Raw genomic sequence first — 18,351 nt, 5'->3', positions numbered from 1 at the left:
CCAACGATGATGCTCAAAAAGTAAGACTAGATCTAGAATGAAAAGGGAATCAATAGTAACACCATTACCAAGTCTCATTCTGATCATGTTTAATGAAGTATCTTGCTGATCGGATTAGATTTACCGGACTTCTTCATTTTGGCTAATATATTAATTTTCCTATTCGAATTTAAGGGCGAATTAAACAGCAATATAAGATATTTATTTCATTCCACCGATAAGTTTAAAGGTGGCTTTGCATCATAGCTAGTAGCAAACAGCTTTTTCCACACTTGGAATTTGACATAAACAAAGTAGCATAGAAAAAGAAAAAGAAAAAGGGTCCAGTCAGTTAAAATGATGTTGGAATAAAGTATCAAGTAGTATATGCAAAATGGATAATAAAAAACCTTTAAATACCGACCAACAATGTTTTCCAATTCCAATAGCAGTCAAAACAAATATATATAACTACACCACCCGCTGCTTCCTTCTTTCCTCCTTTCCTTCCTTCCTTCCAACATATATAAAATATAATATATATAAAATCCCAAAATCCCCGAAATGCATATGCATATGCATATCCCACTTCTCATCAAATCAAATCAAAATAAATATATTTTTTCCTTGATCAGCCAAATCTGAGATAGAAGTAGGAGTTTGAGTTTGGTCTTCCTTGTTATTACTGACTAGCTGTTGTCTAATCTTCAAAAATCCTCCTCATGGGAATGGGAATGGGATGATGACTCTCCCACAGATACTGATCCATTACCATTGTTAGGTTTAGTTTTAGTTTTGACTCTTTGGTAAAACAACAAATAAGCTGCTGATGTCCTGATGTCACCTTCGCTTACAGCTGTCACATGTGCATCATCAAAGTGATACCATCTATCTTCCTCAACCAACTACAAAACAAAACAAAACAAAACAAATTTTTACTTTTTTTTTTCTTTTGCTTACTTTCATCAAAAAAAAAAAAAAAAAAAAAAAAGTTTTTTATATTACCTTAGCATATGCAGAGTAATGGCCACCACCAAGTCCCCCATAATGATTGCTGATAGCATACAGTTCATAAACATTAGACCCACCAGAAGCAGACGTTTCTTCACTTTTCACATACTTGCTTAAATCCAGATTGTGAATTGGAAAATTCACAAACGTGTCCAGTTTGTTCTTCAAGAATCTGCTGTATGAAAATCTTTTCAAATGGAACACTATGATATCAGGCAGCCTCCATAAATCCAATTTCTTTGTTGCTTGTCTGTGCTCCTTGCAACCAGGGCAATACCTGACAGAGAATCAATCAATAACCATAAACAATTTTTTTTTTAAATTAAATAATTATATAATCCATAATTCATACCACATATCATCAGGCCCTAGAGGCTCCTCCTTCAAGAAAGCATCCAGACAAGAAAACAAAGAGATGGATTCTTGTTTGGTTTTTTTAACATTGACACCTGGCTTATTCACCATGGGGAGATCCTTGAGGTAATTTGCATCGTATAAATCATGTTCTTTTTCAGTCCAATCCAGTGCAACTTTAACCATTTTGTTAGGTTTTATGACTGTATTCTTCAACAGGGGTCTGCAACTCATACCCCTTTCATCTGTTATGCATAAAAAATAGGATAATTCCCCATTAGACATTTCTTCAGAGTCTTTAAGGTTCTCCTCCATGAGAGAATCGCTGGTGGATTCTTCCATGGGTTCTGAAGCTGATCCGTTGACTTTTTGACCACTTGATGATGATGATGATGATGTCGATGAAAAAGCTTTCCTTTTTAATGGAGCAAGAACTCTGTTCACTGCTACCTCGATATCCGCACCTGTTTTCGCGCCTTCTAAGTAGGTAATCAATGGTGTCAAGAACCTCTTCCTCTCACCTGCCTTTGAGCTGTGCAAATTTTTTTTTTTTAAAAAAAAAAAATAGCTTTGTTATAATTACGTGCTACTATTATAATACCCATGAATGTAGATTCTTACTTCTCAAGATATCTATGGCAAATCTCTAACTTGGGAAATTCAGATTGTTTTTTAGGGAGTCTGTAGGCGACAATGAACTCTTCATCTTTAATTGTATGCAATGAATCACCATTCTCCAATAACTTGTATATACCATGATCATAAACCTAAAAATCAAGACACATAAAATAAAGGTCTTGGATAAAAACTATCAACTTTATATATATATATATATATATATATATATATATATATATATATATATATATATATATATATATATATCATCATAATAATAGAGAAGTACGATTACCTCTGCAAGAATTAGGGTTTCATCACTCTCTAAACAGCATGCAGTATACAGAGCCTGGAACAGATCTTTGCAGCAGCCATGTTTAGAGACAGTTACAGTGAAAGGCATTGGTAGGCTGCTTCCATCTCCATAAAATACAGTTACAGTCATTGAACGGGTGGCAGTTGAAGGTAGAGGTAAAGATAAGTACATGAAAGGGTCAAATGTGATTGAGATTTTGTCACAAACTGGACAAACCAGTGTCGATTTGTATTGTCCCTGTAGATTTTTTCATTCAGACTTTATTTTGTTAGTAAAGAACATCAAGAAATGCATTAAGAACTTGAATCAGACATTAATTACCTGGCAGACATCCACTACAATCGAATCATTTCTTGCTTTATGATAACTCCAAAACTCGTTTGCAACTTCCTCATCAGCACGTCCATCAGAGTCTTTTGTCTCAAAATAAGGCTTCTGTTTCACACGATTCAGATCTTCATGTAATCCATCCAACAAGAATGCAAGAAGTTCCTACAGAGAAAAAAAATATACTCTTATTAATATCATCACAGAGTATATAAACACTGAGATCAATAAAAAAAAAAGAAGGAATTACTTGTGAATCATGTTGATTATATCCACTAAACTGAGGAGCAAAACGTGCAAGTTTTCCTTTGAAAGCACGAGGAGGAACTGCAGTATGACCAGATGACCAAAGTTTCCTCAACAATTCACCAAATGCAACTGCAAGTTCACCCTGGATGACAAAATAATCAGAAACTTTAATTCTTGTATTTAAAAAGTTGGTAGTTACTATTTACAATTTACATACATGCATTCCTAGAGGGTTTTGCTTGTTGATTTCCTCGGTGTAATCTTGCAAAAAGTAATCTACAAGAGGCGGGGTATGGACTAAACATTGAAGAGCACTGTTCATGAAACAAGTGTTTCCCAAATTCTGTAATCCTGCTAAACCTCTATCTCTTTTTGGGCCAGTTTTAACAGAATCATGCACATCTTCCATATCGATTGAGCTTAAAGTGACTCCTTGATACAAACTAGAACCATAATCTGTTGCATAACCATTTGACAAACTTGGGCCACCTGCTATTGTGCGGGTTGACCTTTGTGGCTCCATGGGAACCAAAGCTAACTCGTTTCCTGTTGAATCCATGCCACAGCCTGATGGTATAAATCCATCAACTTGCACATCTAAAAGTATCTGCAAAAACAAACCAATGGATTAATAATAGAGGCCTGATTCTAATCCATTTAGGAGAAAGGGTAGTTGGGACTTTTGTCAAATAATACTCACAGATTGATCCATCTGCAGGTTAGCCTCCTCCAGGGTTTGATTCGAACACACCAAAGCTGCTTGCTTGACATTATTAAAATAGTCCCACATGTGTATCTGCATGAATTGAAATGACACAAGAAAATGATGAGTGGAAAAGGGTAGAGAAATTTTCATTCCAGAAAACCTAAAATCGTATCAGATTGTGAAGATGAAGATTAACCTTTTCTGACTCTACCCCTTTAAGTGCTGATACTTGTTTATGAAGTTCTCGTAATGAGGCCTGTATGGTATTACAAGGGTCAGTTACAATAAAGAAATCTTGATGAAAGTTAACAGATGGATTACCTTTTTGGTTATGTGTATGATTATTTCACTCTTGTCTCTTGAATCAATCAATGTTAATGCCAGAGGGAACACCTCAACTGCATAAGTCTCCCGTGTTCCTACTGATATCATCTTTCTTGGTAAAGCTGGTCCTCCTTTGTACCTAAGGGATAAGTTTAGCATTTAACAAGATTAACTTTCGTTTTCGTGTCTTCTAAATGTGATGTTTGGAAGTTATATCTTGAAATATGAAAACATGTACAAGGATAAGATTGAATATAAGTTTTTGAGAACAAAATCTGGCATACCATCCATGAAGCTTATCCCAAACCCCTTGAGGAACTAAAACATAATCTTCTCCTTCAACAACTGTTCTAGGAAGCTGTAGATCATTGCCATCATGACCACCTTCATTTGCAATTATATCTGTGTTATCAATTGGTCCTGGTCTCTCGCCTACTTTTGAAGATGCTGAAGCCTGTTTATCATTAGAAAGCTCTTCCAACTGATATGCACCAGTTTCCTCACCAACATATTTTTGCCATTTTGTAAACCACCTGTAAACATACAAATTGAATACATGACAAACAGGAAAAACCATGATAAGAACATTGCCCATTTTGTAAACCACTTGTAAACAATCAAATTGGTGTTCTGATAGTAATTTAGAAATCCATATTCATTAACATGTAACTCATAATCTTATTGGATATCTTTGCATTCTAACTGATAACAATGAACAAGATTGACTGAATGTGGTGCTTACAAAATTTATAGGTTGTCAATTGTTTGCTAAGACTCTGCATGTTCCTTTTAAGAGTTTTAGACATAAGGTTTAATATGATATGACATGATTTTGATATCGGTCAACTGGTGTGTGCTCTATTTTCAGTCTAGCAGCCAAAAAGTTTTAGCAGTATCTTTTGATTTTTGCCCAAAACTAGCATGTTCATCATGTTTATGAGGAACTTGCAGTGATGCACCAAACATCCATGCAAAATAAAATAATGATGCCAGGACGTGTTTTAAGATCCTCATAAGAGGATTATTCATGGAAAAAATTGATCTGTAAACAACGGATGAAACAGATGACAAGCAGACTAGACACCAAAAGGAAGATCCAAAAATCATAGAATCGGCTTCAAATCAGCGCTCATTCAACAAGAATTGCCATCCCCGAATCTTAAGCAAAAACTACAGATTACAAGTTAACTTAGATATACATTAGATTACCTGTTGGAGACGACATAATATAAGTTGCCCTCTTTCAAACATGACTCGGCCTTATCTGTTAACTCCTTAACAATCCTTCGCTCTTCCTCTGGAGTGCACGGCAAGCATAGTGATTCGTTATCCATTAGGGCACCCGAATCAGCAATCGTCATGATCGGTACAAAACCTAAAAACGATAGAAGAGAAAATCAAATCGGACACCAATGATTGCTAAAACAGGGGTAAGATTGAATCAAATCTTTGCAAATATTGAAAAGGGGAAAAGGGTTTATGTACTTTGAAATGTTAATAATAGTGTCAGGACTTGAAGAGACGTGGGCAGATCGTGAAGAAGAGAGGTTCAGCAAATGTAATCGGAAGAGCTTAGGGAGATTTGCGGAACCCTAGATTGCAGGGGGGACGATTCGATCTGGAAGAGGCAGTTGTGGAAGAGAGAAGAAGAAAAAAAAAATGGTATTACCGTCCTTTGAAGGTGTCCTCTTTGATGTTGTTTTTAACTTTTTGAGCCACCAAACCTTTTCTTTTATACCCTCTCTCCAACTCAACCCAAGCCAACCCGACCTTTTTCGATTCCATATAATCGGTTTTTAGTTAACGTTTTTTTTATTTATTTAAGGATTCAATTTTATATCGATTTAATTTTGGAAGTTCAATTTTATACGTTATATATATTTCTTTATCAAAAATCAAAATTGAAGAAACTATAATATTTAAATTTACTTGAGTGGATTGGAAGATAATAATATTTGAATTTAAGGGAATCAATCCGGTTTTTTAAAATAAATTAAGACAAACTCAATATGATATCTATTTTAACCATCAAGTAAAATCAATAGCATTTTGTTCTTTAGCCATCAACAAAGAAATGTAGGTCTTCCATTTTTCTTGTTGGTGTTCCTTTGTTGCATTTACATTTAAAATAATTTATATTAGACACATCCCTTATATCTCTTCTTCCTATCTAATAAAAGAATAATTTTATTCTCCTCTTAACATGTGTCATCTTATTAAGTCTTCTAATTAATGCATATTTTATTTTTCCTTTTATCATGTATCATCATATTATATCTCATAATTAATACATGATATTTTTTAAACTTATTGATTTTTCATTTCAAATTTTAAATTTCTCACTTTAATTATATTAAATTAATAATATTAGAATGAAAATTAAAATAAACTAAATATAAATTATAAAGTGATATAATTTCACATATTTATTTAAATCAATGATTAAAATTTATAGAACTAAAAGAAATCACTTAATTAATAATTTATTTAACTAATTGATTAATAATTTTTAGTTTTTATTTTAAAAGTTTAATTAATTGTATAACCGTGATTCCCACGGGTATAAACTAGTATTTACATATAGACCTCTTTTTTTATTTTTTTTATTTTTTAAAAATGGGTAACACAACATTTAAATCCTACTTATAAATTATTTATTTTGTTGACGACATAATTTGAACCGTCAACCCCTTGGAAAAGAACGCATCTTAAACACATTGATATGGATGGATAGGCTAAAGATGTGTTGTTATATAGCCTTCTATTAGCTTTTTTATATTACATAAATATTATATAGTATATTTAAATATTATAGTGATATTGCTTTTTAAATTGATATAACTATAAAAAAAATGATTTGATTTATGAGTAATATATCTATTTTTGTTATAAATTCAATGTGATTAAGATAATTTAAAACAAACTAAACTAACAATATAGATAAAGAAATTTGATGAAGAAGAAGGTTTAGAAAATATATGAGATATTTTATATCTTGTGAAATTGTCTATCATGGTGCATCCAATTCTTTACAATAGAAATGTGTATATATATATACCACAAAAATGTTACTATCTACATTTAATTGTGACTAGTAAGAAATGTTTTATTATGCACCAATTATTTGCAACACTCTCCCTTGAATGACATCATTTCATATTAGAGATTAATTTTGAAGTATTGCCTCATTAAAAACCTTGCTAAATAATACCCAATGGGAAAAAACTTTAGCGAAAGAAAAAAAAAAGTGTAGTGTATAGTTGACTCCCCCTTATTTAGATATTTGTTACATTATATTTCTTTAAATTGATTTGTTTGATAGAAGAGATAAATATTTATTGTGGGTAAACTAAACAGGGTAAAAGTATTCATTTATATTTTATAGTAAAAAAAATATAATCGTTGTTTTTACTGTTTATAACCATTGCATTTATATATTCGTTTTGTACAATTATAAATCATTTAATAAGATTTATAACTAATACATAACTTTACTTGGTACAATTTTACTAATTAGAAACATAAATAAATATTAGTAAATAATTAAATAAATTATGAATAATATCTAAATATAAATAAACATTGACATGTATAAATAAACATTACTATATATAAATAAAGATTAGTTGCATAATTTAAAAGTTAGTTGCATAATGTAAATGTTAGTATGCATAAATAAAAGTTAGTTGCATAATATAAATGTTAGTATGCATAAATAAAAGGTAGTTGTATAATGTAAATGTTAGTATGCATAAAAATTAGAATACATAAAGAAATGTTAGCATAAGAAATAAAAATCGTTAGTAGTCCATAATGTATAAGTTTTATTAATTCATTAGTATTATTATCATCGTGCATCCAATTCTTTACAATAGAAGGGTATATATATATATATATATATATATATATATATATATATATATATATATATATATACTACAAAAATGTTATTGTCCACATTTAATGGTGACTCGTAAGAAATGTTTCACCATGCACCAATTATTGTGTCATCCACCAATTATCTGCAACAATTTTATTATTATTATTATAATTATTATAATTATTATTATTATTATTATTATTATTATTGTTATTATGTGAAAAAATAAAATAAATATTGTATATAAGTACACTATTAAAAATGCACGGGCTTATGAACAGTAATTGGCTTACCTGATTACTGTTCATCGGCTTGTGGCTAAATGTGCGTACAATCATTAGATCATCGTCTTTTTCATCTAATTACAATGTCCACCACCTCCTTGGTTTACCATTACACCAATTGAATCCAAAAAAGTATCAATGACAACGACTCCTCTGAGATCAACAACGGATATGGTGTGCTATAGATCGCTACTTGTCACAGATTTTGATGCAATCCATCTATGATTTGGTATCATCTAAACCAACATGTCATTTGATTCTCCACGACAGTTACTAACCAAAATGATGTAGAAAGAAAATCATCAGTCTATCGTGAAGCACATACATAAATTTAGAACTTTGTGTGTGTGTGATTTTGGATCATTTAGGGTTCTTTACTTCTTTTGTTTGCAGGCGGAGTTTGGGCGTTCGTTCAATCCCGGTTCATGTTAATAAAATGAATAAAGTTATTGAAAATAATTAATCCATTAACACTCAAATTTACGACGAATTATATATATATATATATATATATATATATATATATATATATATACTAGGCGAATGCCCTCGCGTTGCGTGAGATATAAAAAAAATATTTTATATTAAAAATAACTAAATCATTGTTATTAACAAATAAATAATAATTTCATAAAAATATAAAAAAATGATTTTTAGTATTATTATTATATTGAACTATATTATAAGAGATAAGGTTGGAACTTAAAGTTATTTTGCGTATAAAAGTTATATGATTAAAATAGAAAAAATATATATATAAATAAATCCTTATTGTTATCTATTAAATAATAATTTCATATTAACCGAAAATCACACCAAAACCGAATCAACCAATATAATTAAACCATTATAATTAAACCACTACTAAAAGTGATGGGTTTTATACAAACAATCTTATGTGTACATGCAACCCTAGCATTGGATTTATGTTTTCACTATTAGATACACAACATTATGAACACATAATAAAACCCTAAAGATGATTGTTATTTTCGAAATTAACCAAGAAGGTTAGATTACATACCTCTTGTTGTTATATTGTAATAACAACTTGAATCTTCAAACCCTAAGTCTTGAAAGCAAGCACCACAAGTGTAGTGCCTCTAATGGCTCACAAACACCAAGAGCAATTGGAGAGGTTATAGAGAAAGAAGGAGAGGTATAAAATTCGTCCCTAAGAATCCTTGGGAAGGTATGTACGAATTCATGAGCCAAAGGGGTGTTTATATAGGTGTAGATATAGGGTTTCAGTTTATTCTTATCTAGTTGCTTGCCCACCAAGCAAACCATAAGATAAGCCTTGAATCCTTATCATGGAAGAATTCTAAGACCTTATCACCTTAAATTCGTCCAACCTATCCTTAGGATAATCCTTACCCTATTTTGTAACTATCACATAATTACAATTCAGCCCCTCTAGTTTAATTAATTACATTTGATCACAAAATTAATTCTTAATTGATTATTGACTAATATTAATTAAACAAATATGATTTCTCCTTTAATATATTATTCTTCTAAAATATTAATAAATCATAATAACCTCTATCTCTATTATTTCTCCAGTCAAGTTGTTTTGGTGAAGGCAACCCAAAAGGACCATGCACAATCGGGTCAAGTACTTACCAATTATTGTTACAGGCTTAGACACTAATCCAACAAAAAGATGGTGTGATTTCTAATACTGATTAACCGAATACATATGATTCCCTTATGGTTTTCATCAAAAACCAAATCACTATAAAATAACCGAATTATTCCAACAATATTAACTAAACTATTATATATATATATATATATATATATATATATATATATATATATATATATATATATATATATGGTATATAATATGTAATTATATTAGAAATTGAGAATTTGAAGAATAATCATGTCATAGTTATAAAGTACTTAATTTTGAATTAGATTTAGTTATACAAATTTGGTACTAGTTAATCACCATTAGTTTACCACTTGTAATTTTAGCAACCTAATTTCTAATTTTTCACGTTTTATAGCAATGATTTTTTGTTGCTCACATTTTATAGTAATGTAGTTTTTATCGCAATGATTTTTTTTGTTTCTCACATTTTGTTGTAATATATTTTTATTTTCATATTATTTTGAACAATTATCATTAACCGATATTAATCGATGACCGGACATCATTAACAAAGGTTCTAAAAACTTCGTCAGGGCTCCACCATGGCGCGCCATGACTCTAAGGCTTGTACGTGCCGCCAAACTTTACCAAAACGCTGCATTGACTCATATATGTGTATAGAAATAGATAATAGTTGAAAATACATATAAAAATATGAATTATATACAAAATTGTCACCTTAAGTCACGCCTTACAAACGACATGGTTCGCCAAGACTTGGAAAAGCTTGAGACTTGATACTTCCGCCTAGTCATGCCTTACGTTATTTAGAACTTTGCCATTAACCGACTAAAATGTTAACCGATTCACATTGGTTACCAAAATTCATTAACCGGTTGAAATGATTATGGTTTGGTTTAGGCCTATAACCGAACGAAATCGACCCATACACACCCCTAAAAAATATAGCATATACATGAATTTTAGTTAATTATTTTTTGAAGCAACATATATAATATGATCGATAACATGTATATAATATAATTTACATTAATGATTCAACCACAACATACAATAATTGTATTAAAAGAATACTATAACCAAAAAAATATAAAAAAAAGAATTAACATATAACAAACGTATAAATTAAAAGCACTAGCATAATAAAATAATTCAAAAAACGATCAAAATACTTCAAACCATCACAAAAATCTTTAAACTTGTTTTCTTTTTCAATTGTATGTGATTTATATGGTTGTCTACATAAAATATTGACCTTTTATGGTAATATTTTCATCAAATGCATATTAAACATAATATATATATTATAAAACTTTTGAGTGTTTAACTCATTATTAAGAAGAATTCTGAGTGGTATTAATTAAAATAGGGGGTTTCAAATGAATATTACACTAAGATGTTATAAAATATTATAATTGTTTTAAATATACCATAAACACACACACACACACACATATATATATATATATATATATATATATATATATATATATATATATATAAACCAAATCATTATAATAGCATCTACTTATTGTCAATCAACTTAGATAGATGTATTTTAGGATCATATCATCTCAATGGTATCCATTCATATGTCGTGTGTGAATTTAGTTAGTTAAATGTAGTTTTTTATTTGATACATTTTTTAACTATTGACATTATTAATTGGAAAACCATTTATTTAAACATTTTTCTATTTCATATATGATTAATTTCAAACATTAATCGTTTTTCCAATGTATCATAATCTTTTTTTTTTAATTTATGTTGTTTAAACTATTATTGTTATCATGTTTTTTCAAGAAAATAGTTATAACAATTTTTATTACTTATCATAGAAAAAACAATATTTGTTATTAAAATGTGAATTATAAACATCTATTGGTGTTTAATTGTTAAGGAAATTAAGCATTTGGTTGAAAATACTTCATATACTATAACTGGATGAAATTTTAAGTTATTTATAAATAAAGTTATTAATAATGCTAATTATTTTAAATCTTAATTGTGTTCATTTGTGTAGTACACTAGTGGGAAAAAATAGAAAGGACAATCGCATTTCAATATTAAAAAAGGTAAACATTTTAGAATTTCTTCTATATAAGTGGAACAAATATAGAACTTGTGTAGCAAGACTTTTCCAACAGAATTGATTTTGTCATCTAGAAAGGGATAGCGGTGCAACTTGTTGCCCGTTTGCCTTCAACCGATATGTATTAAACTATATTTTTCTAATTAATTAAATATTGTTTATTAGAAGATAACGGTACCTAAATAAAACAAATATAATTTTTTTATTCTATCATAACATAAACTATAAGGTTAAATGTCTATCTATGTTTAACTTGGATATGATGCATACAACAAAAAAACGTCAACAATCGAAGTATCGATCATTCTCATATTTTTCTTCCCGTAAACACCATAAACGTAAAGTAAAATACAAAATAACATACAATTACAAATATAAAGTACAATTACAACCACCCATAAATGAAAACTAAAATATAATTACAAACATAAAGTTACCACACAATCACCACATTGCACAATAATCTTAGTATAACATAAACAAAAGGATATTAACATATAAAAAGAATATTATGAATCAAATCATAATATTAGACATCCACTACAACTAAATATACAAAATCCAACCACCATTTTTAAAAAAAACCATAACACAACATATCATATTTTGTCTTTTCTATATAAAAACACAATGTAATCATCATTCTTCTTACATGAGTGATTGGAGAAGTGTGGTGCAATGTTGTTAAAATTGTAATGCTTCAAGTTGGTGACATTATAAACTAAGAAGATGCAGAAAGAATTTCACTCAAAGTGAGATGTTTAGGAAACCAAGAACTAAAGAGAGAAACAAAGATTTATAAATCACATGTAACAACTTATATAACATGTTTGATGTATAAACAATTAATAATCATTACTAAAATGCATTTGAAAAGTCACTAGAGAATATGAAAAAACATGGGAGTTTCAAATCAATGTGGTGCTTGGAAATTTGTCTCTTTTATAAGCTTTGAGAATATGAAAGGACAAAGGAGTTTCAAATCAATGTGATGCTTAGAAAACTGCTAACTTTATAAGATATATATATATATATATATATACACACACACACACACAAACACACACACACACACACACACATATATATATATATATATATATATATATATATATATATATATTAAAGTTGTGCACCCCTTAGCAGCAATAAACTTCCTAAGGGGTTGGCAGAAATGGTCCCCTGTTTATGGGTGTAGGTGAAATTTCGTCTTGATTTTTATAAAGGGTTAATTTTTGGCATTACGTATATTCTTTGTAACACGTGTTAGCAATCTATCATCGTCAGCGCTCCAGATCCTTTCACACCGCCTCTCTGAAATATCCTATCTTGCTGTTCTCATTCATTGACAACCTACTTTGCTTTTCTCTACACCCACCGCCAGTCTAAATCCCCACCACCGTTCCACCAATGCTCAGCGTTCCGATGATTAGGTTGTGGAAGGAAGTTGATCGAAGAGGAGTAGGAGAATCTGCGCAGTGCATCATCCAAAACTGTAAATCCCGTTTCATATTAAACGCACATCTCCGCTTCCTTCCTGATTCTGATTGTTGATGAGGCTTTATGCTTTTGTCGATGACCATTAGAAAAGTCACCTACTTCAGTTTTCCCCGTTTTCTAGTTGTACCTCAACCAGTACCACCGATCGTTCGATATTTTGGACTGCCATAGTCGATGAAATGGATCTCCCGGACAAGGTTTGCTATGATGCCTCACCACTTAGTATTTGCCTGTGATTAGGTAAGTTTCAAAATTATTTGCATGGTTAACCCCATCAGACTTCATCACTGTTTCGGTTGAGATTAGGGCAAGAAGAAAGATGTAAGAGATGATGTTGTTGCTTAAGTTATTGCTTCATTTGTTTTTTCATCCTCACACGTTACGTTTGTTTTTTGAAGGTTGTCATCCTACTGTTTTGAGTTTATAAGATAACAAAGGGAACAATGGTCTTCATATTGTCACCAAAAAGTGTCATACTAAGTTTACTTTCCTACATTTTCCTTCTATCAAACATGGAAATGCAAATTCTAATACCCTCTTTATATATTTCATTGGTGTCCAGGTGATTTCTACGTTGAAAAAAGGTAAATTCTCTTTCAAATTTGTTATCCATTATCTGATTTTTATTCGGAATTTATGATTTCAAGATTACTATTTTCTTATTGCACATAATGTGTTTGACAAAATGTCACACTGAAGATTTGTGTTTCTGTATTCATTGCTTAATAGTTGAATTTAATTCTACATTTTTCCATGGAAAGTGATTTGGCGATGATGGGTTCTTGAGTTTAATTCTACATTTTGCTAACAAAGATTTGGTTGCAGATTAGGTTAATCTTTGTTATGTATTTGCACTATAAGCCATTAATCACATATATATTCTTACGGTAACAAATGAATTTGGAGGCCTTCACGGTTTTATGAACTGGCCCAGGGCCTTTCTCATTGATTCTGGTGGTTTTTAGATAGTAATTCTTCTTTCTCATATATCTCTGTATCACCAACTCAACAACATAATTCATTGCTTATCATATAATTTCTATCTACCTAATGGAATTTAATGTTCCTTTTTGTCATTATAAAATTTTAGGGTGCATCACTGTCAGGTCTCGCTATTGCATTTACCTGACATTACCTAGGAAGGTGTCACATATCAAGTTCTGTCTCACACACATTTTAACACGTTGTATATGGAAGTTAGTGTTCCTTCTTCATTGTATCCGTATTCTATATAACTAATCTTTGATAATTCATTTTGCAGTCGCCGGTTGATGGAAAACCTATGCTCCTACCCCTGAAGATGTTGGATTAGTGTCTAAGCCCATAACTATGTTTGGTAAGTACTTGACCCAATTATGCATGGTCCTTTTAAGTTGCCTTTACCAAAGCAACTTAACAGGATGATTTGTGGAGAGAGAGAGGGAGAGAAAGAGAGAGAGAGAGAGAGAGAGAGAGAGAGAGGTTATTATGGTTTATTAATATATTATATGAATAATATATTAAAGGAGAAATCATATAGTTTAATTAATATTAATCAATAATTAATTAAGAATTAATTTGGTGGCTTAAAGAGATTAATTAAATAAATGGGACTGTAACTATCAATTGTGTGATAGATTTTGGGTCGTGGATCTTCCTGGATATATGGGAGACGAAATTAGGAGTGGAAGCCCACTCTAATTTCCTCTAAGGAGGCCTTGTTCCAGAAGGTTCTCAAGGTGCTTAGGGCCTAAGTAATCCAATTAGGGTTTTGACTGAAACCCTAGAAGCATAAGTATGTAAGGACCCCTAGGGCTAGCAAAATCAGACACTTGATCCCTTGGAAGCTTGGAACTGATTTTTGCCCCTCATTCTCTCTCCTAAACATCATTCTCTTGCTTGTGGTGTTTGTAAGCCATTAGAGGTGTTACACTTGTGACACTAAGCTTCTTGAAGATTAAAGACTCTTGCAACTATTTAAAGGTATCATCTAAACTAGTTATATTATAGATCTCATTTTTAATAGTATGATAGATTAAGGTTTCAAGTCTTGGATGAATTGCATGTACAATAGAGAAATCTAGATCCAAGCTTTAGGGTTTTGTATGAGCACATACGGTTGTTCTTTTGTATATAACCTATCAGTGGTATCAGAGTCTTGATTGGGTTTTGTTGTATTTGATGCTTTATGTTTCATTCATTCTTGAAAAATCGATTTTTTGGTCATCTTCCTGACAGACTCGTCGAGTCCCGAAGTGGGCACGTCGAGTAGGATGAACTCGATGAGTCCATAAGGGGACTCGGCGAGTCGGGCTGTCAGACAGAGGGTATTTCGGGATTTCATGCCTATTTTGCTATGGGATAATTACCAAATCGTTTTTTATTAATAAAATATGAATTTTATTGATATTGTACAATTATCCTTGCCAAAATAAAAGATAATTTCAAATTAATTGGATGATTACTTCCTTATATGATAAATGTTAATTATTTGGATTATTTGATCATTATCTTGCATGAAATTGAATTAGGTAAAAAATTAGATAATCACCATAATTAATTATTTAATTATTTATTTAAATTTTTGATCTAGATAGTTTTGAAATGTTCCAAAACTTTCCCTCAAGTTTTGGAATTTATTTTTTGGATTAAAAGTTTAATTTTGAAATTATTAAATTTCAAACCCTAGAATTTTACAAGTTTAAAATTCACCCTATACTATTATAATACTATAATAATAATTATTATATATGTATGAATTAAATGCTAGTCTTACCGTTAGTAAGCCTCATTCACGAAACCGATCTATAAGGGGGTATAAGGTTATGGCCTATAAAATGGTCGTTCAATGGGTGTCCACTCTCACCTATCGCTTCCTTGATTGGTGGAGGGTCGTTAGGCGAACGTATAGGATAGGGCAACCCTTTCCTCATTAAAAGTATAATGAATTATAAAGTAACTAAATGTTTTTACAAAATTCCCAATCTTAGTTGCTTTAGGCAAAATGTGAATTTGATGTTATTCCATGAAATTACACTTTGTACCCTTGCTAAGACGTTGGTGGAGCATGTTTGGTTAACCGGCACACTAATTTGGCTCTAAGCAAAGGTGGCAAAGGGTGAATCGATGCTTGTCATAGATCGATGGAGCATGGGTGGTTAACCGGCACATCAATTAGGTGACTATAACATTGGGGGCACCATGTATATTTGCATGATTATTCACAACCTGTATGTGATCATCGACATCCCAGTCACAAACTTGAGGGGAGTATCAAGATTTAAACATGTCATTGAAAAGTTCAATGAATCTCAAAAGATCTAGGAGTTTTCAATACATTTAAAACTTAATTCTCTTTTGTTTTTTCATGGTGGAAATTAGTGAATCTCCATTCACTTACCTTCAAATTATTTGGTGTTTAGATTACGACATCCCTCTTCTAAATTGCAAAAAATGTTGTCGGATCCTATCCTTAATTTCTAATTTGGGTGCTTAATTGGTGATTCTTATCTAATCAAACTTTGTCTCTTTTCCTTTTCAGATGTCGAACTCAAACCACAACGCTTCAAGCTCAAACACCTCCGACTCATTCTCACTCATGAATTTGTGTAGGAGGTTGATCTTTGATGGAAACAATTTTAATGATTGGATTCGTAACATAAGAATGGTCACCCACTACAAAGACAAGGAGTACATCCTCGACAAAGAGATGAAAGAGGTGGATATGAATACTGCTACTCCCGAAGAGATCGCTGCCTTTGAGGCCCATGAGCATGATGCCATGAAAGTCCATTGCATCATGATAGCGACCATGACTGCTGAACTCCAAAAGTCCTATGAGGACTACTATCCCTATGAAATGCATCAGGACTTGGTTGAAAGGTATCACCAAAGTGTGAGGCAGGAGAGGTACGAGATCATCACTTCAATGATCACGACGAAGATGAGAGACAGAGAGTCTGTCACTTCTCATCTGCAGAAGATGCAGAGGTATGTTGATCGTCTGCTGAAGTTAAATGTTAACTTCGATGAAGAGCTGGTGATTGACATCATCCTTCATTCACTGCCACCATGTTTCAACCAGTTTCGCATGACCTACTACATGAACAAAGAGGAGGTCACATTGAGCAAGCTTCAAGGTCTGTTGAGGACTGCTGAGAGCAACCTCAAGGATAAGTTTGTTGCACAAACTCCTACTCCTACTGCTGCCCCCGTCTTGGCTATTAGGAAAGGAAATGGTAAGAAGAGAAAGGCTCCCTCAAAGAGCCACCATATGAGAAAGTCCCATGATGACACCTCTCATAGTAGAACCAAGGTTGGTTCTATTGGACCCACCTCCAACCCCAAAGGATGTAGAGTGCTACTACTGCCATGAGAAGGGGCATTGGAAATGAAGTTGCCCAAAGTATCTGCAAGATATCAAGGATGGGAAGATTAAGCCATCCTTCGCATGTATTTACATTATTCAATCTAATGATTCATCACTTGCTATTTCTTGGGTTCTTGATACATGGTATGGTTTTCACATTTATTCTGATTTGCATGACCTAAGAAGAAATAGGGATGTGGAGCATGAGAAGATAAACTTGATCATGGGGAATAGAAGAGTGTCGCATGTCACCAAGATTGGAGTTTACTCTTTAGTGCGTAGTAATATATTAGGACTAGATTTGAATAATCGTTGCTATTCTCCTGAAATGGCAAGAAACATTATTTCCTTTCATGGTTTGTATATACAAGGATTTAGATATTCATTTGATAATAAAAATGGTTCTATTAATGTTTATCTTAATGGTGTTTTCTATTTTGAAGCATTGTCTTGTAATGGAATATATGAAACTGTGATGGTTGTAGACAACTTAGGAAATGATGTGTTGTGTATCGATTCTTCCAATAGTTTGGATAAAGCATGCTTGTGGCATTTTCGTCTTGGACGTATCAGCAAGAAACACATAGCCCAAATCCAAAAGGATGGAGTGCTGGAGTCATTCGACCTTAGGGATGATGACGTATACGAGTCTTGTTTACTTGGAAAGATGACCAAGTCACCATTCACTAGTACTTGTGAAAGGGGTGAGGGTTTATTGGATCTCATACATACCGATGTG

The 18,351-nt window shown here is 31.7% G+C and overlaps 1 protein-coding gene across 1 annotated transcript; it reads right to left on the bottom strand.

Moving 5' to 3' along the window:
• Window positions 1-378: 378 nt before the first annotated feature.
• On the bottom strand, window positions 379-5,597 carry LOC145034517 (ubiquitin carboxyl-terminal hydrolase 9-like). Its single transcript, XM_078982945.1, has 14 exons — window positions 5,370-5,597; window positions 5,094-5,259; window positions 4,169-4,417; window positions 3,882-4,023; window positions 3,757-3,816; window positions 3,555-3,650; window positions 3,072-3,461; window positions 2,856-2,996; window positions 2,600-2,770; window positions 2,258-2,515; window positions 1,966-2,111; window positions 1,343-1,876; window positions 985-1,267; window positions 379-884 (listed from the first exon to the last, which is right to left on the bottom strand). Exons 2-14 carry the CDS (start codon window positions 5,243-5,245, stop codon window positions 687-689), a joined length of 2,820 nt encoding a protein of 939 aa, XP_078839071.1. The 5' UTR covers window positions 5,246-5,259; window positions 5,370-5,597; the 3' UTR covers window positions 379-686.
• Window positions 5,598-18,351: the final 12,754 nt, after the last annotated feature.

This window comes from Lactuca saligna, chromosome 3 (assembly GCF_052625555.1).
Source record: "Lactuca saligna cultivar CGN05327 chromosome 3, ASM5262555v1, whole genome shotgun sequence".
Taxonomy (NCBI): Eukaryota; Viridiplantae; Streptophyta; class Magnoliopsida; order Asterales; family Asteraceae; genus Lactuca; species Lactuca saligna.
This window is presented reverse-complemented; position numbering and strand designations above follow the sequence as displayed.